Source organism: Sorghum bicolor, chromosome 3 (assembly GCF_000003195.3).
Source record: "Sorghum bicolor cultivar BTx623 chromosome 3, Sorghum_bicolor_NCBIv3, whole genome shotgun sequence".
NCBI classification, from domain to species: Eukaryota; Viridiplantae; Streptophyta; class Magnoliopsida; order Poales; family Poaceae; genus Sorghum; species Sorghum bicolor.
Window position 1 is genome coordinate 20,887,710 of NC_012872.2, and position 22,433 is coordinate 20,910,142.

Below are 22,433 nucleotides of genomic sequence, written 5' to 3' on the forward strand. Positions count from 1 at the left end.
CCTATAGCATTAGACAGTTAGCATGGTGATTTCCAAAAGTGGAGAGGCAAGAAGATGGTCATCCAAGGTCCCATGGAGTTGCTCAGGTGGCCCCTAAGCCAAAGGATCCTATGTGCCTCTGACATCTGAACAAAGCAAAGCCCCTCAACCTTGTTCCTCAGAACATAAACCAGAGCTACCATAAGAGCCTCCTAAGAGTAACCAGGACAGTTCATGACACAACCATATAGGTCCTCATTTGTGTTGTGGAGCTTTGAGACCTGCCCCAACATTTTCCACAGCCTTCACCGTACCATTCATGATGTCAAGCTCATCTTGCCCTACCTTCCTTTTTTTTCCTCTCTTTCCCTCCCCAGGGCCATCATCAGTGCCCTTACAGGCTTTAGCTGGCACATCATCAGCCTTGCCAGACTGCGCCTCAGTCTTGACATCATCAGTGAGGTTACTCTGATCCTGACCAGTATCAGTAGGGACACCCAAAGGTTCATTTGAGCCCATAGCATATCTTCTAGTTGCCTGGCTGCCACCAAAGATGGCTTCCATCTGATCATAGTTCTCTATAGGGGTGTTCAGGAACTTAGCATCAGCTGGGTGATCTTATAGGATAGCAAGATATTAGACAAAGAGCTAACAGGTACTTGTGTAATGTATTTAAGTTTTGCTAGGTGCATGTTATAACCTTAGTGTGTCCTAGGAGGTGCTCATCATCAAGTACAATCATGTTATGATCACTATCGCAAAGGGCACCACTTAGGTCCTTGAGCCTAACAATTTTGACCCACCTCTATCTCCATTTCCGAAGGTGATTGTAGATTTGCTGGGTGGACATTGTCTGCCCAGCAAACTCAGAAAGCATAGTAGCAACCTGCCTAACATGCACCTCCTTGAACCCTTTATCAGTTTTCACTCCTTGCACTACCAGATCATGGAACCTCCTTAGCATGAACCCAGATTGAACTAGAGTCTAGTGCATAGGGCCAATAGGAGGTGCATGTTGGTCATCATCTGGCACTACCATATGGCTATTTCCACCATCAAGCAGGTTAGCCTCATCAATGAGGTTAATGTGATCACCCATCACTGCTAGTCATATTCATTCACCCAACCACGAGATCATGAACCATATTAAAAATATAAATATGCAACACTATATAAAAGAGAGCAAGCATATGAATTTGGTTCAATTATTACATCATTGCACAGTGCCTAGAAGTCTCATAAAAAATTATTCACATCACAGTTACTAAATAGCACACAACAACTCACTGGTTCATAAGGAAAAGTCTACTACCTAGAAGAACCTCTGTTAGCCCACATAGCATTAGCCCATGCTTCCCTCATCTGAGACCAGGCCTGGTTATCAGGCACATCATCAGGGTGGGCATCAACATTTCTATGGTTTGGATTCTAGGTGGCTTCATCAGGCACATGCTCATCATCACCATATCCCAGAATCCAATTGTGAAGGATACAACATGCCAGAACAACTTTAACCTGTGTTCTGTAAGTGTGAAAAGGTTTGTTGTCCAAGATTCTGAATCTATTCTTCAAAGCAGCAAAGGCTCTTTCAATGGTGACTCTTAGGGATGAATGCCTAAGATTAAAGAGCTCCCTTGGGTTCTGGGGTCTATTGTTGCCATATTCCCTCAGATGATACCTAGTACCTCGAAATGGGGGCAAAAACCCAGGTCTTACTGCATAACCAGCATCCACAAGCAATAATTTCCCTAAAAAATGTGCCACATATTTGAGGATCAGTTACTACTTGTACCAAATTGGGTACTAAAGAGTAGCACTACATTGAAATATATCTGGAGGCACCCTAAGACCATCTGGTCTTACAAGAGCATCAGCTAGTATGAGGGCATCATGTGCAGAGCCTTCCCACCCAGCTAGGACATATGTAAACCTCAAATCAAAGCTCACAGCTGCTAGGACATTTTGTGTAAGTCTCTTCCTCCCTCTAAAGGCAGACTGCATCCTTTTGGCACCCTAGCTAAGACATGAGTTCCATCAAGTGCTCCTATGCAGTCCTATATAAATGTGACAAAGTTGTTTATGAAATGGTTGAGGAAATGGATCACTGCTTTACTGATGACCAAGATTGGAGTATAATATAAACCAACCTTGAAATAAGGGTACCACCTTCTGCTACTAATGATCTTTGAATGGACATTGTTGGAAGCAGGGACAATCATTTCACTCCTCAACTCCCCTACTGCATAAAGCACTCTCTAAAAGTACCTACTGATAGTTTCACCTGACCTCCTGAATGTAAGGTCTACCACCCTAAATCTCTGGTTGTGACCCACAACATGCAAGAACATAGCTACCTCCTCTTCCACACTAGCATGGATGCTATCAGACAAGAGGTCTCTACTGCAAAAAAGGTCACAAAGATGGAAGAAGGGTGCCTTTCTCATCCTAAGGAGGTTCACACAATGCACATCATCTGAGTTGTAAATGTAGTTTAGGTTATTCATCCTTTGTTGGTCCCTGTCTGCCATGGGACCATACGTTACAGATCTAGCATCCTGAGCTCTTCTCCTAAACCACAAGAAAAACCAAGTGGCCACATCTACTAACATAGCAGCAGCCGCTCGGCGCCTAGCTTCAAAATCCATCTCTAGAAAAAATAGAATACACATGGCCAAATTAGAACCCTAATGGACCAATACTGATGCGTACTACCTAGTAACAACAAGAACTCAGTCAAATACTACGATGGACGCGGTTGCCACTCCAGATGGAGCTCCTCCAGCGTCAATCTTTACAAGTGTAATCATCGACCTTAGGCACTGTGCTCAGTATTTAGATCGAAAAAGGCATCACTAGTAACAAGTTGCTTCAGCTAAAAAACATGCCAAACTACAACCACATCAAGCATAACAATCGGCAGATCTGCCTCAACAACAAGTAGATCTTAATCAAAGTCGCACAGATCTAGCTCAGTACAACATATAACCGTAACATATCTGCGCATTTCAATCAAACACAGGATGGAAATCAAAGAAACATGAGACGGAGGAGGTGAGATATATCGTTCCACACACCAAGGGAGCTCAAGGCTCCGTCGGTGAGGATGCCAGAAGGGCGAATCCGGCGGCGCGAGAGGATGAGAGGGGACGACTCACCAGTAAAAATGGAGGCGGGAGTGGCGAGAGTGAGGGAGTAACCCTAACAAGCGCCAGCGCACGCGCTTTTATACCAGGGACGGCGCCAGCTCCCGCCAAGTTCGCCTAGGGTTCCCGCCAAGAACCAAAGCGTCCCGGCTGGAGTGGGAAGCTCGACTCGAGAAGATGGAGGCGGCCGGGATGGAGGGGGCGAGAGGAACGAAGCCATACACGAAAAGAATACCAGCAGGGAAACCAAACACGGGCCAACTGCACCGAACCGTGCGGGATGGGCCTTTGAATGGCCCAGTCAGGGCAACCAATCACACCCTTCGTTTCTTCTTAAAAAAGGGTTTCTTTCTTTTTATTCTCTCTATTCAATTAATCTCCTAACACATCAGCAAAATATTTATAATATAACTTAACTAATACACATAGAAACTATAATAAATTTACTATTGGAAGTGCCCTTAGAATTCTAAACAAGGCATCTGGATCGACGCCATGCCTCTCTGACATCGCAAGGGTCGGTACATCTATGGCCTCGTCCGGTCATGTCACCTGTCCATATCAATTACAGCGTGCGTGTCTCCATGCCAGCCTGAGCGCTGCTGCATGCACTGCGACACTGTCAGACCATAAATAAATAAATTATTATAAAAATATATTTAATAATAAAATAAGTCATAAAAAATAAAATAATATTTATTAAATTTTTTGAATAAGAAAAACGGATAAATATAAATTTAAAAAATTAAAGAAAAGCATTTATTTATAAGACAAAGTGTACTCGCGTCAACATACGTGTTACGACAGTGTTAAGATGGCGTGGTTTTAAAAATTAAAGAAAAAAATTTGAAGTCAAATTTAAAAATTATTTTCAAAAAAAATAAAATTAAAAGAAAATTCTAGCAGACCAGCCCGGCTGGCATGGCGGGCACTGCCGCGCCACAGCGGGCCACAGGGCACGGTGCGTAAAGGTTGCAGTGTTGATGAGCGCCACAGAATAAAAAATTATCACAAACAAAAAAAATGCTACAGTATCATGACATATTTTTCTTTACCAACTGAACATGGCCTAAAGCAAAATAGTCATTTTCATCCCTAAATTATTGCCTAAGACTCTATTCAGTCCTTAAACTTTTAAATTGTACATTTTAGTCGTTAAACAATAGATTTGCATCTCAATCACTTCCATCCCCCTTCATTTCTCGCCGCAATAGATTGTTTAAAGACTAAAGTGGACAATTTAAAAGTTCTAAGGACCAAACAGAGGTCTTGTTTAGATCTGAAATTTTTTAAATTTTGATATTGTAGTAATTTTGTTTTTATTTTACAAACATTATATAATCATGGAGTAAATAGGTTTAAAAGATTCGTCTCATGATTTATAAACAAATTATACAATTAGTTTTGTTTTTATTTATATTTAATACTCAGTACATGTGCCGCAAATTTTGAAAAAATGGCTATTTTGGCTTCCAATAATCGGTTTGCTTGGGCCTTGTTTAGTTCCGAAAAGTAAAAACTTTTCGGTACTGTAGCACTTTCGTTTGTTTGTGGCAAATATTATCCAATTATAGACTAACTAGGATCAAAAGATTCGTCTCGTGATTTACAGCTAAACTGTGTAATTAGTTTTTATTTTCGTCTATATTTAATGTTTCATGCATGTCCTACAAGATTCGATGTGACGAGGAATCTTGAAAACTTTTTAATTTTCAGAGTGAACTAAACAAGGCCTTGTTTGCAGTGCTGAAAGCGAACCATAAGTCTTGTTATCCGACACTGTAACATTTTTATTTTTATTTAATAAATATTATTTAATCATGGAGAAATCTTGCGATTTACACATAAACTGTACAATTAGTTTTATTTTTATTTTTATTTATATTTAATAATTTATATATGTCTTGTAAAATTTAATGTTACGAGGAATAGTGATAAGTTTTTTATTTTTAGGTGAACTGCATACTTCTTCTCTCCCCGGTTTCAATGCACACTGGGAGCTGCGCTGATGGCTGCTGTCCGCGCGGTGGCTCGGTGCGCATGCGGCGGTACACTGTTCACCCTGTCTTTCACCTTGTCTATTCAAGCAGTGCCGTCCCGTGCAATCCGCTACGATTTTTTTATAGCTGTTTATATTTAATAAATATTGTCCAATGTTGAATTTATTTGATTTAAAAAAATTATCTCGTTAATTATAGATAAATAATATAATTAGTTATATTTTTATTATTTAATGCTATATGCATATGTCTTCATAAACTTTATTTTTTGAGATAATATCACTCGGCAAAGGTGCCAGGAGCTAGTGGAGAGAATGCCTTTGATATACCGTAGAACACGCTTGAGCATCGCAAGATGAGGCTCTCGCGGGTCGTGCATGAAGAGGCAAATCTACTGAACTGTATAGGCAAGATCCGGACGAGTCAGCGTGAGATACTGCAGAGCACCGACGAGGCTGCGGTACTGAGTGGCGGAGCCAACCGTCTGTACAAATACATTAGTACAACCGCCTGTACAAATAGTTTCTACAAACGGTTAGCTTTTATATATATATATATGGTAAATTTTTCCTACTGTCTAGGAGTAGTTACTCCTTTCTCCTCCCAGGAACATGGACGAGGGCGCCCGGCCAGTTAGCGGAGGTAACACGTTAAAGAATTATGCGATTTTGTCCTTATTTTAATTTCATTCCTTTTGTTCTCTTAAGTAAAATTATAAATAACGATACCTAGAATACTTATCCTGGTGAAGTGCTAGTTGAAGAGGCTCAAGTGGAAGCTCGGTTTTAACCTATTTTTTAAAACTAAATAAAGCCTTGTTTAGTTCTAAAATTTTTTCGAAAATCGACACTATAGCTATTTTGTTTATATTTGACAAATATTGTCCAATCATGGACCAATTAGACTCAAAACATTTGTCTCCTTAATTCCGATCAAACAGTGTAATTAATTTTTAATTTCGTCTACATTTAATACTATATACATATGTCTAAAGATTTGATGTGATGATAAATCTGAAAAATTTTATAAAATTTTTTGGGAACTAGGCCTAAGGCCCTGTTTAGTTTTCTACCCAAAATTTTTTCATCCATCCCATTGAATCTTTAGACACATGCATGGAACATTAAATGTACATAAAAAAAATAAACTAATTACACAGTTTGGTTGAAAATCACGAGACAAATCTTTTAAACCTAGTTACTCCATGATTAGCCTTAAGTGCTACAGTAACCCACATGTACTAATGACAGATTAATTATACTTAATAGATTTGTCTTGCAGTTTTCTGACGAGCTATGTAATTTGTTTTTTTATTAGTATCTAAAAACCCCTCCCGACATATTTCCGACATATCCGATGTGACACCCAAAAAATTTTCATCTCTAATCTAAAAGGCCTAAACCCTACGGATTGCATAGCAGCACTACTAGAGACATGATAAACAGATGTATGCTACTTTTGTACTTTCGTTTATATTTAACTGTGGTTGTTTAATTATGAGCTAATTAAATTTAAAAAATTCGTCTAGTAAACTACAGTTAAATTATATAGTTAGTTATTTTTTTATTAATATTTAATACTTTATAATGTCTAAAATGTAATTAACATAAAATTTTGAAAAGTTTTTTTAATGAGGGTTTTGTTTAGATCTATTTTTTTTTAAAGATTTTGACATTGTAACATTTTCATTTTTATTTAACAAATATTATTCAGTTATATAGTAACTAGGTTTAAAAGATTCGTCTTATGATTTATTAATAAACTGTGTAATTAGTTTTTATTTATATTTATATTTAATGTTTTATATATGTGTCGTAAGATTTCATGTTAAAGGTAACTTTGAAAAGTTTTTGATTTATAGGTGAACCACCGACGTCAAGGCCTTGTTTAGTTCACCTCGAAAACAAAAACTTTTCAAGATTCTCCGTTACATCAAATCTTAAAGCACATGCATGAAGCATTAGATATAGACGAAAATAAAAACTAATTGTCCAGTTTGCCAAATCACGAGATGAATCTTTTAAGTCTAATTAGTCTATGATTGGATAATATTTGTCAAATAAAAATGAAAATGCTACATTACCGAAATCTTAATTTTTTCACAACCGTCGGTCGACTGACACCACTGCGCGCCATCAGAGCAGCTCCGTGTGAATTGAAACCAGAACCATGGGGACAGAGGGGCCTTGTTTAGGCCTCGTTTAGGCTTTGCTTAGTTGTTAATTTTTTTTTCAAAATTACTCGTCATATTGAATCTTGTGATATATGCATAAAACATTAAATATAAATAAAAAAATAAGTAATGTATAATTTATCTGTAATTTGAGAGACGAATTTTTTGAGTATTATTAGTCTATAATTGAACAATAATTGTCGAATAAAAATAAAAGTGCTCGAAATCCAAAATTTTTGGTAAACTAAACAAGGTTAGTTAGACCAAAAACTATTTTTTTTTAAATTTTTCAATACATTGAATTTCGCGGCACATACATGAGCATTAAATATAGACGAAAAAAAATTACACAGTTTGTCTGTAAATCGCAAGACAAATCTTTGAAACCTAGTTACTCCAGAATTGAATAATATTTGTTAAATAAAAATGAAAATGCTGCGGTGTCAAAATCTAAAAACCTTTTGGATCTAAACAAGGTCTTAGTTCGTACAAATTTTACAAAATTTTTAAGATTTCTCGTTACATCAAATCTTGCGACATATACATGGAGCACTAAATATAGATCAAAAGTTAACTAATTATATAGTTTACTTATAATTTGCGAGACGATTTTTTTAGACCTAATTAATCTTTGGTCTACAAGTCCACTCTAGCCTTAACATTGTCCTTCGATTTCTCTGTGTTCATAAGAGTGCCCCAAAGGGCCTCGGTGATATTCTTTTCAGTGTGCATTACATCAATGTTATGTGGCAAAAGAAGGTCATCAAAATAGGACAACCTGGTCAACCCGGACTTATGAGTCCACATATGTTGCACACCATAACCCACAAAACCACCTCCTTCGGCGGGCACAAGAGCATCAATCTGAGTACGAATCTCGATACCACTCTTGATGTGGGGTTTAGGGTCTGTCACTGCGACACCTTTTGTAAAGTTCTTGACGTCCCTTCTGAATGGATGGCTAGTAGGAAGAAACTGACGATGCTGGTTAAACGACGAATACTTGCCACCCTTTTTCAACCAAATAAACCTCATAGCTTCCATGCATACGGGACACGGAAACTTCCCGTGAACACACTAGACGCAGAATGACCCGTACGCTAGGAAATCATGCAGAGAGTAGTGATACCAAACATACAGTTTGAAGCTTGCCCTTGTAGCTCGGTCGTATGTCCATACCCCTTCCCAAGCTTCAATCAATTCTTCAATCAGAGGCTCCATGAAGACCCCCATATTGCTCCCTGGGTGTCTAGGAATTATCAAAGACAGAAAAACATTCTGTCGTTGGAAGGCAATGCCAGGGGGAAGGTTGAGAGGGATAGTGAACACAGGCCAACATGTGTATGGGGAAGACATCATTCCATAAGGATTGAATCCATCTGTTGCAAAGGCGACACGTACATTTCGAGCCTCAGCTGCTTTCTCAGGATGTCGATCATTAAAGTATTGCCATGCTTTAGCATCGGATGGATGGACCATCTTGTCCGGATGGTACCGCTTGCCATTCTTGTGCCAAGTCATCTGTTTCGCATTTTCCTCGATCATGAAAAGTCGTTGGATCCTCGCCATGAAAGGAAGGTGACATAACACTCTAGCGGGGATGGTAAGCTGCACCTTCTGGCCATCACCGGATACTGCCTCCAGGTATCTTGACGCTCCACACTTAACAGTACTTTGCATTCTCGTGTTCTTTCCGAAATAGGACACAACCTTTCGGACAACAATGTATCTTATCATATGGCATCTTGAGCGCACGAAGGAGTTTTTCTGACTCGTACAAGTTGGGGGGTAGAATATGATCCTTCGGTAGCATGGTGCCAAACACAGTCAACATCTTATCGAAGCCTTCTGGACTCAGGTTTCGCTCGGCCTTCACACACTTGTGATCACACGTGAGATGTTTGGGTTTTATGCACCGGACTTTACCACAGACTCGGAATTTTTTGAAATTTTTATCATACCTCCATATGTGATAGCATGATATGTCGCCAAGTTTCGTGATTTTCTGAGTTTGTTTTCACTTTATATATTTAAAAAACCATTTTCCCGCAACTTGGTCGACATGTTTCGAGGGGTAAACGTTCGATATTTCATGCGGCTTTCTGCATACGGCCTAGAAATACACTAACAATCATGAATGTCAAGATTGAAATACTTAAATAATATTATTTAATGCACCTGTAGTTTAAATTTGAAATTTGTCGAGAAATTCAACAAATTCAAAAAATCCAAAAAAAAATATACCAAAGTTATTTCAAAATAAACCAAACTTTGGCATGTAGTTTCAAATAGTGTCCGTATGCCACAGAAAAAACTGGATAAAAAAACAAAAAATAAATAAATCTTTGCCGAGGGCCCACGCAAGACCCTCGACAAAGAGAGGCATTGCCGAGGGCAGGCAGGTGGGCCCTCGGCAAAGGTGGGCCTCTGGCAGCGCTTTGCCGAGGGCTTAACGCCGGGCCCTCGGCAAAGCCTAACGCCCAGAGCCGCCATTACCCAGGGCCCACGCCGCCGAGAGCCCCGTCTTTGCCGAGGGCCCGGCCCTCGGCAAAGATGGGCCTTGACCGAGGGCCCGGCCCTCGGCGAAGAAGCATTTGCCGAGGGCCGGCCCTCGGCGAAGAAGCGTTTGCCGAGGGCCGGCCCTCGGCAAAGATTGCCTTTGCCGAGTGCCCGATATCCGGCTCTCGGCAAAACAAAAAGCCCTCGGCAGTGTTGCTGTTTCCAGTAGTGTGTGCTATTTGTTGTGTATTTCTGAAAAAAAATAGAGAAAGAAATTAAAATATGGACAAGAAAATATATTTTTCCTTACTATTGCTAGAATGACCTTTTCCTTAGTAGAAAACTATCTGCAGTACTCAATATTCTTGAAAACCCCCTATAGGTATCTATAAATAAGACAACATAAACATAGGTAGTAGAAATCAATCTATAGTACTCGATTTTTCTTGAAACCCCTATAGGTATCTTAAAAAAGACAAATAAACATAGATAAACTGGACACCACCGAGTTAATTATCACATGTCTACCTCCCAATTTTTTTTCAACTGAACAATTTTTTAATTATTTTTTCAATTCCTTTCTCATCATTATTATTAAGGTATCTATAGTACATTGGTTGAAACAGGTATTGGAAAGGGATATGTCCTAATTTTGTAGCCAAATAATTGTGAGAATTGCATCTCACAATGTTTAGCTTGCACGGAAGCAGAAGATAAGTTAATTTCTTGAAAGTGCAAAGTAATGATTTCATGTTCATTGCATTGTTAATATCATGATCTTGGAGGAGCAGTGTGATCTCCATACTGCAAAGTAGATAGGCCCAGCCCCCTTGAACTGTCCATTCTCTTTAACCCGGGCAATGATGACCACCAACATGTCTACAACGATATTAAGGGCTTGTTTAGTTCCAAAAAATTTTGGGAAAATTGACACTGTAACATTTTTGTTTGTATTTGACAAATATTGTCCAACCATGGACCAACTAGGCTCAAAAGATTCATATCGTCAATTCCGACCAAACTGTGCAATTAGTTTTTATTTCCGTCTATATTTAAAACTCCATGCATGTGTCTAAAGATTCGATATGACGGGGAATCTGAAAAATTTTGCAAAATTTTTTTGAACTAAACAAGGCCTAAATAAATCAGAAATGAAAGATCACCTTGCCTTAGACCTTCCTGAACAAAGGTTTGTACGCAGTTACAAAGGTTGGAGGAAATCCCATTTAACTTTATCATAAACTTTCTCAAAATAAATCTTAAAATGGAACCATTTTGTTTCTCCTATGAATCTTGTTTTGTGAGAATAGTAGCTTGTCCTTTCATAATATTTCTTCCTGGAAGGAAATTGGTTTGCGAGGGTCTAATTTTTTTTTACGCAACTAAAGCAACATATTAGTGGCTACTTTGATAAAGATTTTGTTTAAGCAAATAGACTGGTCTATATGGTTGAATTTGCTTTGTCTCACTACTCCTAGGCATAGCAAGGTGATAGTTCCAAAATTTAGGCATTGTAGTGGGAGACAACCAATATGCAAATCTTCAGATAAGACCAGTAAATCCTCTTCGATTACATTTCAGATTCAACTGGAAATAAATCCATCTAGTCCCTGAGCAGAATTATGATTCATCTAAAAAAATGGCACCTGTTAATTCTCAAAGAAGTTTTGTACTGAGATTTCATTTTCTTGTTCAAAGGCTTGAGGGATATGCCCCTTAATTTGGGTCTTATCAGTTGACACAAACCATGTCTCCAGTGGCCCAAACAGGTTTTATTGTATTTGCTGATATACTTTTTCAAATCAACGTCACCGCTAATCACACCCTCCTCTTTTTCTAGTTAATTTTTTTGAGTTTTTCTATGTGTTTCTTAGCCACTATCTGAAAGTACTTTGTGTTTGTATCACCCTCTAATAACGTTTTTTACTTTTCCCTATTGATACCAATGCTTGCCCTCTTGTTCGCCTAACAAGCACGTGAGTTTTATTACGAGTGGAATGCCAAAGTACGAGAACAGAGAGGAGTAGAATGAACTTGGTGTTTCTTTATTCATTGATCACGGTATTTATACAAGTTAGAGGGGGAGAGAAAACTCTCGCCCCAAGTAAACTCGAGCCTACGATGAGTCGTGGGTGATATCACGGAGGTGGAACCGGTACGTACGGAGTCGTGGGTGATATCCCGTAGGTGGTCGTGGGAAAAGTCGCGGTTAGGATAAATCTACCGTAAGAGGATCCGAGGAGATGAGATCACCCCGGATAAAATATCCGTAACACTCCCCCTTGATCGAATCACTTGTTGAGATAAATGAATCGTATTGCTCCTCCAAAAATTCCTATAGGATAAAAACGAGGAAAAATACATGTGTATATGTGCTATAGTAAAACTCCTTAAAACCGCTTGGGAAAAGAAGGAGAAAGTTATAGCACTTAATGATTGCCTCGTTGTAAACTAATACGAGAAAACTTTTACAAGAGAAAACTCATGTTGTAGTTTAGAGGACAATATGTGTCTTTGATACTCTTTAAAAACCCATGTGGGGAAAACAAGGAATATGACACTCTAGTGTTAATATTATCTCATTAAAAACTCCTTATGAGAAACCTTGTGAGGAAAAACTCATAGAGAGAAAAGAGTATAATATGACGGGGTGTAGATAGGCCAATGTCTAGGAGATTTCTCCCCCTGAACTTTGTAAATCTCTAAGTCGTCCATACCAATTCCTTTGACACATTTTTCAAATGAGGAAGTTGGTAGGGACTTAGTGAATAGATCAGCGAGATTGTCGCATGATTTGGTTTTCAAGATATCAATCTCTCCATTTTGTTGTAATTCATGAGGATAGAACAACTTTGGAGAGATGTGTTTGTTGATATTGCTCTTGATATAACCTGTCTCCATCTGTGTAACACAAGCCGCATTATCTTCATAGATAGTGGTTGGAGCTGTGATAGCTTTAAGACCACACGACTGCTGTATGTGGTTGATCATTCTGCGAAGCCAAACGCATTCACATGAGGCCTCATATTCGTGGATGTTGTTGCCAAGGTTTTCTTGGATGATGTCCATGATATGGCGGTTCCATTTTGTAAGAATACGAAACCGGTTTGTGATCTGCCATTATGGGGGTCTGATTGATATCCAGCATCGGTGTATCCTATCATCTCAGAATTTGTTCCTCTTTGGAAGAATAATCCGAGATCCCTTGTGCCATTAACATATCTGAGGATCTGTTTTACTCCTGTCCAATGTCTCTTGTTAGGAGCAGCACTGTGCCTTGCTAGCAAATTCACTGCGAAAGCGATGTCAGGCCTGGTGCTATTGGCAAGGTACATCAGTGCTCCAACGGCACTAAGGTATGGGACATGAGGTCCTAGGATTTCCTCCCCCTCATCTTGTGGTCTGAATGGATCAGTGTTTAGTCCTAAAGACCGAACAACCATGGGGGTTTTGGAAGGATATGCTTTCTCCATATTGAATCTCTCCAATACTTTTTGGACATATGCAGTTTGATGCACAAAGATTCCAGATGAAAGATGCTCAAGCTGTAGGCCTAAGCAGAATTTGGTTTTACCCAAATCCTTTAAATCGAACTCTGTCTTAAGATATTTGCATGCCCCATCAATATCTTGTTTGTGGCCGATGATATTTAAATCATCAACATACACTGATATGATGCAAATCCCATTTGGGATTTCTTGATGAAGACACATGGGCAATCATCACTGTTAGAGTAGTTCTGCAGAAGGTACTCACTGAGTTAGTTATACCACATTCTTCCCGACTGTTTTAAGCCATAGAGTGATATCTGTAGCTTTACACAATACATGTTGCGATTTGCGTTTTGATTCGGTATTGGGATTCCGTCAGGAACCTTCATGTATATGTCCGAATCGAGTGACCCATAGAGATATGCAGTCACTACATTCATCAACTGCATGGATAGACGATTTTGTACAGCCAGAGAGATTAAGTATCGGAATGTTATTCCACCCATGACTGGAGAGTATGTTTCATTGGAGTCAATGCCGGGTCTCTGCGTGAACCCTTGTGCTACAAGCCTCGCTTTGTATCTCACCACCTCATTGTTCTCGTTCCACTTTTGGACGAAAACCCACTTGAATCCCACAGGGAATACTTGTGGAGGTGTAGGTATTACTTGTGAGAATACCTGTCTTTTTGTGAGCGAGGATATTTCTGCTTGGATTGCATCCTTCCATTGGTTCCAGTCCGAGCGCGTTTTGCACTCTGCCATGGTCTTAGGATCTGGATCATTTTCAAGGATTTTGGCAATCATTGCGGAGAAATATGAGTCGACAATTGTAGTCTTTCTATCAAATGACTCTCCAGTTTTTGCATAGTTGATGGAAATTTCATGGACCCTCTCCGATGCATCATCATTTCCCAAGATGGTCACATCAGGGTATTCCGATGTCCCAGCATCAGTAATTGAGTGCACTATTGATGTGGGATGTGAAGGTTGAATCTCCACTAGGTGTTTCTCAACATGAGGCTGAGCTGCATTTACTGGGTCAGAAGATTTTGTCTTCTGTTTCCTTTGCTTGCTAGAAGCTGTATCCGTGGAGATAGCCGTGACTTCTCCCCCTCTTACTAGGGAGTTGAGTAGTTTTGTTTGGTACCTCTACTCTTTCTGGTACATTTCTCGCTGGATTATAGGATTTTGTAACACCCTTATAATCAGTAAATGCGTTTGACATGTTGTTTGCAATGTGTTGCAAATTTATGATTTTCTGAACTTGGAGTTCAGATTCTAAAGTACGTGGATCTAAGTTGGGTATGTCTGGGGCATCCCAATTGATTTCCTGGCATTGTTTGTGATGTGGTAAGTCTCCCCTAATGCTGGAAAATGATCTTCATTGAAGATACAATCAGCGTATCGGGCCGTAAAGAGGTCCCCTGTGGTGGGCTCCAGATACTTTATGATCGACGGAGATTTGTATCCCACATAGATCCCCAGTTTTCTATGGGGGCACATTGTTGTACGCTTCAGTGGTGAGATCGGTACGTATGTAGCGCAAAAGAACTTTCGCAGATGGGAAATGCTTGGGGGATTTCCATGTACTAGTTGCAACAGGGACGTTACATGGTATGCAGTTGGTCGCAATTGAATCAGTTTAGCAGTGTGTAAGACTGCATGACCCCAACATGAGGTTGGTAGATTGCAATTCTGCAATAGCGGCCTAGCAATGATCTTGATTCTCTTGATGAGAGACTCGACTAACCCATTTTGTGTGTGGACATATGAGACAGAATGTTGTACTTGTATTCCTAAGGCCATACAATAGTCATTGAAGGCACGAGAGGAAAATTCAGCAGCGTTATCCATCCTAATGGATTTTATTTGATGTTCAGGATGTTGCGCTTTGAGTTTGATAACTTGCGCAATTATTTTGGCAAAAGCATGGTTTCGTGTCGATAGCAGAGACACATGAGACCATCGTGTGGATGTGTCTATTAGAACCATGAAGTACTTCCTGAACGGTCCCGATAAAGGATTTGTTGGACCACATATGTCCCCTTGAATGCGTTCAAGGAAGTTGAGTGGTTCATCTTTTATTTTGAGGGAAGAGGGCCTCAAAATTAATTTCCCTGTTGCACATGCGGTGCAAGTATAATATGAAGATTGGGAAAATTTTGCATTGGTTAGCGAGTGACCAACAGAATTGCTAGTAATTTTTCTCATCATCCCTATGCCAGGGTGACCAAGGCGATCATGCCAAGTTTGGAATGCATTGACATTCTGAAAAATTACTTTGTACGCAACATATTGTACGGGTTTTATGTATGAAGTTGAGGGAATTCTTTCGAGAGTATCTCTACCATGTCCATTATCCTTTGTAATAAGGAGGAACTCCTCATTATTTTGGTGATGGGTTTCGATATGATACCCATTTTTGTGGATATCTCTATAACTCAATAAGGTATGAGTTGAATCGGGATACAAGAGTGCATCCTCGATTGTAATCGTTGTACCCATAGGGAGCGTAATAATGGCTCTTCTAGAACCTGCTATTACGGCATCGCGTCCAGCGATTGTTAAAACATTTCCTTTGCTCTTGGTGAGAGTTTGGAAATATTTTATTTCCCTGAGTATAGAGTTAGTGGTGCCACTGTCCACTAGGCACATTTCCTCATCCATCGGATTGACTCCCGTACAATCTATGAAAATAGAGAATATAATATAGAATGAAATTCTCAACATGAATATATATGAAATATAAACATTTATTGATGTTAAATTGTGCATAAGTCAATGAACATCAAACAGAGTGCAGCAAAAACAAATTGTCAATTATTACAATCTCGAAGGCGAATGATAAAAATTAAAATCTCAAATGACTATCAATCTAGTTGTATTCGCCGAACAGATCATCAGAAGTGTATTCGATGATCATGTTGTTGCTGGAGTCATTTGCCATGCCATCAGGTGGAAGAGGCGCCATTGTGTTGCTCGGTCCCGCTGGTGCGGGGTTGGAACATCCTGGGGCTGTCAGATCATTGAAGTGTGCTTCAAACAGTTGTCCACCTTAGCTGGAGCGTCCTTAGTTGGAGCATCCTCGTCCCACAGAATGCAAGTACAGTTCCACAAGGTGCTTAGGGGTGCGACATTTCTTAGTCGGGTGGTTGTAGCAACCACACTTTGTACAAGTTGAGGACTTGTCTTTTGACTTAGAGTTGTTGCCTTTGCCCTTAGCACCTCGAGGCTTACGAGGTCCCTTCCGCTTGTTTTTGCCTTTGGAGGATCTAGGATTGCCATTCTTGTTGGCATCCTTTGGTGTCTGTTTCTGAGCATTTGCATGTACTTCAGGTAAGGGCTTGGTACCAACAGGGCCTTGATTGGAGTTCCATATGAGGAGCTCATTGTGCCTCTCAGCCTGAAGCAATGTTTTAATGAGATCAGAATAGACTGTGAATCCTCTCTCACGGTATTGCTGTTGGAGGATCATTTGAGCGGGAAGCATGGTAGATAAAGTCTTTTCAATTTTCATCGCGTCAGATGGCTCCTTTTCACAAAATTTTAGTTTGTAACTGAGTTTGTGCATGGCATGGTTATACTCATTCACAGATTTGAAATCTTGAATGAGGAGGTGGTTCCACTCATGAGTGGCCTCCGGGAGAATAACTGCCTTTTGTTGCTCATACCGTTGTTGCAAAGCAAGCCAGAGAGCCCGTGGGTCCTCTTCCATCAGATATTCAGCTTTGAGATCTGAATGGATCTGGTTCCTTATTATGTATAAGGCAGTTCCTTATTATGTATAAGTAATGGTACTTGGATGGTTCAGACAATGGAGCATCTCCCTGCTTGGGAGTGTCAATTGCCTTGTACATTCCGCGTAACGATAGACTCACTTTGAGATCCATCGCCTAGGAAAGTTGTGTCCATCAAGAGCTAGCTCGGCAAATTCCTTCTTAGAAGAAACTTGGACATCAGACTCTTTGGTGGCGATTGCCTACATGTTTATTTGCATAAATTTAATTAATTGCAGGGTTGTATAATTAACAAGAATGTAGTTGCATATTTATATAACAAAGTAAATTGCCTATATAAAAACAATGTAAAATTGCATATGTAAAGTAATGTAAAATTGCGTATGTAAATAACAAGGTAGACTTATTTATGTGTAGCAAGGTAAACTTGCATGTGTTTTATGGTATTTTGATTTCTCATTTTGTGGAACATAGGTAGTCACCATGGAGGTGTAGACCATTTTATATTTTTTTACTTTAGGATGTAGTCCTTGTATGTTTATTATTAAATTTGGGAGAGCACTTTGAGGAATAAATCCTGCAGTAGTATGAACTTGTGTTCGCTAAAATAATAATAAAGTAAGGTGACATCTAGCAAAAAATAGTATTCCAATTAGGGAAAAAAATTGACCATAAAAATATTTACATATGTACATGTGATAGGGAATTGTAAAGACAAAACACGTTCGACATGTAATAAATTTTTCATTCGTAAAATGATTGCGAAACGTAAAAATATTTACAATGCAATGTACATCAGGTTCTAAATTTACAAGAAAAATTAGACTAACAAGCTGATGTAATTTAGGGAACGAAAAATAAATGCTATGTAAATAAATAAAAAAATTAGCTAATTTATACAAATCAAATAGTCAATGATAACTGGCCCAGACTGAAAGCTCGCAGACCCCAACCTGGATCTAGGCCGTTATTTTAGCCCAAATAGGGGTTGGGGAGGTGGGCCATATATAAGCCAGGGGCTAGGGTTTCCAAACCCTAGCCCCAAGCCACCAACCACTGCCGCCAGCAGCCAGGCGGCTCCAAGCCATCGCCGCCAGAGGCCCCCTGGGCGGTTCCCAGGGGGAGCACGCCACTGCCCAGCCGCATGAGGCCCGTGGGGCCCACTTCGCCGCACGCGTGGAGGGCGACTGGGAGGAGTGGGGCGCCACGCGGTCGGAGCCGCGAGCTCGCGCATCGTGCGGTCGCGTGCGTGGGGACGCGATGTCGGGCACAGGGTGGCTGTGCACCGTCGGTGGCCGCAGCCGCGGCTGTCGCGAGCCGCTCGGAGGTCGTGCAGGCATCGCGAGTGCACGGGGTGGAGGCCATGACGGACGTCGGTGGTCGGAGCCGCGCCGAGCCCACGCGCGGGGGCGCTAAGGCGTGCGGGGCCTGGTCGCGGGTGACTGCGACCCGCGCAGCATGGCCGGGCCGCCGTCACGGGGCTGTGCGCGGCCGCGCATGAGCCTGGGCCAGCTGCAGGCGCAGGCTGTGGCCAACCACGACAAGGCGTGGTCGCGCAGGGGCGACCGAGGCTGATCGTGCCTGCGCCGTGGAGCGTCGCCGTGGAGCAGCAGCAAGCCTTCTCCTCCCTATTTCCCTCTCCCCCTGGATGAACTCAAGCCAGAGGAGCGCGTCCGCGAGCCGAAGGCCCGTGGGGAACACTGATCCACGTGCGGCGGAGACGAGGAGGAGGAGGTGGCGGTGGTGGTGGTGGTGGAGCAGCGAGCGCCGGATCGATGAAGTACGCCGGTAGCCGAGTCGGTGCCGACATCCGTGCCGCGATGGTTGGTGGAGATGGACGGCGCGGAGGCGGACTGTGTGCAGCCCGCTCGGGAGACGGTGTCGGCGTCGGGTACCGGATCGGCGACTGCGGCTCTATGCCCAGTGACAACCATTGGCTGGACACCATGGATGGTGGCGATGGTGAGCACGGGCCGTCGCCGTGGAGTGGGCACCTAGGCCGGGGTGGAGCCGCCAAGGCGAGAACCGGCACTGGAGGCGCCGGTGGAGTCGGTGCCCTCGACGGTGGCGCCGCGGGCAGAGCTGCGGTTGACACCACCGAACGCCGTGATGGAGGGGCGACGTTTGCACGTCCGTGTCCCCCGAAACGACGTCGTACAGGAAAACGCCCGGGTTCCTGTCGAGATCACGGCGTTCGCCCCGAAAGCGATAGTCGCGAGCCTCTTCGAGGAGTTCCCGGATGTCCTCTAGTAGTTCCACCTGAAGGCGGCTGTTGCCGAAGTGTGTGCCCAAGGTCCGGGCACGGTTCATCGCCATCCAGACGACTTGTAGGATGAGAGAAGCCATTGAGGCGGAATTACGACAAGGGAACGACATGATTCTACCTCTGGGTGAAGCCCTGGGTGAAGGTCGATTCCTCGACGATGTTCTATCCAACCGAGCTATTCCCCTTTGGGGGCAGGGAAGAGCGATGTGCTGATAACGTATTACAAGTGGAATGCCAAAGTACGAGAACAGAGAGGAGTAGAATGAACTCGGTGTTTCTTTATTCATTGATCACGGTATTTATACAAGTTGGAGGGGGAGAAAAAACTCTCGCCCTAAGTAAACTCGAGCCCACGATGAGTCGTCTATGATATCACGGAGGTGGAACCGGTACGTACGGAGTCGTGGGTGATATCCCGTAGGTGGTCGTGGGGAAAGTCGCGGTTAGGATAAATCTCCCGTAAGAGGATCCGTGGAGATGAGATCACCACGGATAAAATATCCCTAACAAGTTTCTGATGTAAACAACGCTTTAAATTAGATTCATCGGAAGATAAGCACTCAACCTCTGCTAAGTTCTAATCTATCTAGTTCATCTAGTTTATCCAATAACCTTTTATTTTCTTTCTTATATGTCCCACTAATGTTTTTAGCCCATCCGATACGCTTAGATGTTGATGAAGGCGTCTAATTTTGGCTTGCCAACATCCCAAGGGAGTAAGACCATTTGTTACCTCTGCCAGAAAAAAAACATCCGAATGCAAGAACAGGGGAATGTGTCTGAAATTTGTCTCGACAAAGCTTGAACGATAGAAACTAGTTGGCAGTGACAAAAATCCTTTCTAGTTTTTGAAAGGTTGGCACTCGTAGATTATTATTAGCTCAAGTAAATTGCCTTCCTGACATTTGGAGTTCAATAATTGTGGTCAAAACATTTTTAGACATTTGTGGGACACACGTTCAAGGTTGTCTAGAGTTTAGTCTCGAATTTTGAGACCCCAGGATATTTATGTAGGATGTATTTGGTTAGGTGGTCAATTCTGGCCTTGGCTTCCTGAAGTTAATTTTGGTTTGTTTGGTTGCCTGTAAAGAGGCCCGAGCCTGGCTTAGGCTGGCCAAAAGTACAATTGGAGCCTAGCCTAGATTGAACATCCAAATTGGTGATTCAATCCTGGCCACGCCAGAGCCAGCCCCCTACACTCGTTGCTAGCACCTCTCGCATCGTTCTCTTCACCATCAGTGCTCTGCAGCGTCGCCGCCTATTCGTCCCCGCTGCTCACCATCCTTCCCCTACCACTGGGATCCTCCATCAGTGAGGAAGGCCCGTCATCCCCTACCCACACCGCTCCTCTCGGCTTCGATCTGGCATGACCGGGCAACCGAGCATGGCTCCGTCTCGCGCTGACCAAGCAAAGCCACAAAGGACCAAGCCCACCTCCGCCTCCGCATCTCCAATCGCTAGCCGCAGCTGCCATGACTCCGTCTCGCGCGTGCCGAGTCGCAGCCGCCATGGGCGCTCGCTCGAGCTCTCCACCATCGCCATCGCCACCGCCACCATGACTGATTCCAATCAAGCTGTTGATCTCCCTCTGTAAACTACCACCGCCCTCATCGCTTCCTCCCTCATCGCTTCCTCCCTCATCCTCGCCACTCCTCGCGGGAAATCTTTGGCCGTAACGCCTCGCTCCACGGTTACTGAAGCTCTACCGCCGCCTACATCTCCAAACTCGTTGACCACCACCACAAGCTCGTCCGGTGATGGCCTCCATAGCCTCCTCCACACCAGGAGGTACGGGATGGCCGTGAAGGAGGCAAGCAAGGTGTTGCACGCAACGTAGATGGAGGTGGCGTGCCTGCAGATTCAGGCGTTCGACGCAGTTCCATACTAATTCAGAGAAGAGATAAGGTCATCATTGCAGAGAAGAGGTAGCAGTACCCAATTAATTTAGGCAACCAAACAAAAACTAGTTTAACCAAGCTTAGCTAGCCTATGACAACCAAACATTAGCAGGGTGACTTGACTTGGACACGCTGACTCAAGCTTGACTTATTTTTCTAGCCATACTAATTAACTAGAGCCACACAACCAAACACACACGTAATCACCCTATGGGGTCAAATCATGTTGAGCTTCTGGACTGGTTGTGGGGACATTGTTGACAGCCTTGCATTGTCTCTATGGAATCCCTGCCACAGTGGTGACTTTGATTTGTGAGAGAAGGGACTTCACTTCATACAATGTTGTGTTTATTCACACTGAAGAATATAATCCACCCTCAAACCTAATTAAATTAGCCTCAGTTCAAACAACTGAATCATCTGATGAACACGTACACATAAAATAAAATTAAGCTGCTGGGCTAGACGTAGTAGATCATGCCAACCTCGATGAGGCTGATGTGCGGAATGTTGAGCGCCACGGCAGGTCCCCTGCAGTTCTTGCGGAGGAAGGTGTAAGCCACGTCGATGGCTATCTTCTTGATGATCGACGAGCTCTTCCTTGCCTTGATGTAGGAATGCCCCATGATGTAAGCGACGCCGGCATGCTTGGCCTCCACGAGCGCGCTGAGCTCCTCCTTCACCGCCGGGTCCATGCTCTCGCTCGTGGAGTCGTCGATCTCGAACCGGATGCGCCGCCGCATGGCGAACCCCGGCGACTCGGCCTCGTACATGGTCTGGAGCGACTGGATCGTCTCCGTCTTGCTGCTGTCCGCGGTGGCGGCGGCCGTGGCCGCGCGCACGACGATGCTGTCCTCCGGGTTGGGGAGCGGCGCCCGCATGAGCAGGCCCGTACGGGACAGGTCGAACGGGCGGTCGACGACGGCCATGCGTCCCTCGACGGAGGCGTCGCTGTTGCGCGGGTCGTCGGCGTTGGCGGCGGCCTCGGCAGCCTCCATGTGCACGAACTCGGCGATGCGGACGACAAGGTCGTTCTCGAAGTCGTTGTCGTCGCCCGGGACGTCCTTGTAGCCGTGCCTGATGACGCAGCGGTACATGCGGTACTCGCGCGGGCCGATGCGCCCGATGAGGTGGCGCTCGTAGCAGCGGACGTGCGGGATGGGCACGGCCTTGACGCAGACGAAGACCAGCACCTGGTGGACGCCGGCAGGTTGGTGACGAAGTGCGAGAAGATGGCGGGCACGC

The 22,433-nt window shown here is 43.0% G+C and overlaps 2 protein-coding genes and 1 pseudogene across 2 annotated transcripts in view; 1 reads left to right on the plus strand and 2 right to left on the minus strand.

Annotated features, from left to right (window-relative positions):
• LOC110433657 lies at positions 1,408-18,364 on the minus strand (annotated as a pseudogene).
• On the plus strand, positions 18,800-20,660 carry LOC110433658 (uncharacterized PE-PGRS family protein PE_PGRS20-like). The gene is made up of 2 exons (XM_021456160.1): positions 18,800-19,154; positions 20,530-20,660. The coding sequence occupies exons 1-2, from the start codon at positions 18,800-18,802 to the stop codon at positions 20,658-20,660; spliced, it is 486 nt and encodes a 161-aa protein (XP_021311835.1).
• Positions 21,565-22,433, minus strand: part of LOC8086366 (probable potassium transporter 3) — a 2,558-nt gene continuing 1,689 nt past the window's right edge. The window contains exon 4 of the mRNA XM_002457793.2: positions 21,565-22,381. Coding sequence (XP_002457838.1) covers positions 21,650-22,381 — 732 coding nt within the window. The 3' untranslated portion in view covers positions 21,565-21,649. The remainder of the gene's footprint in view (positions 22,382-22,433) is intronic.

Coding starts and splice junctions, on each gene's coding strand:
- LOC110433658 (XM_021456160.1), top strand. CDS start 18,800: ATGAAGTACGCCGGTAGCCGAGTCGGTGCCGACATCCGTGCCGCGATG. Junction 19,155..20,529: donor TGGAGGGGCGACGTTTGCAC/GTCCGTGTCCCC, acceptor CTTCACCATCAG/TGCTCTGCAGCGTCGCCGCC.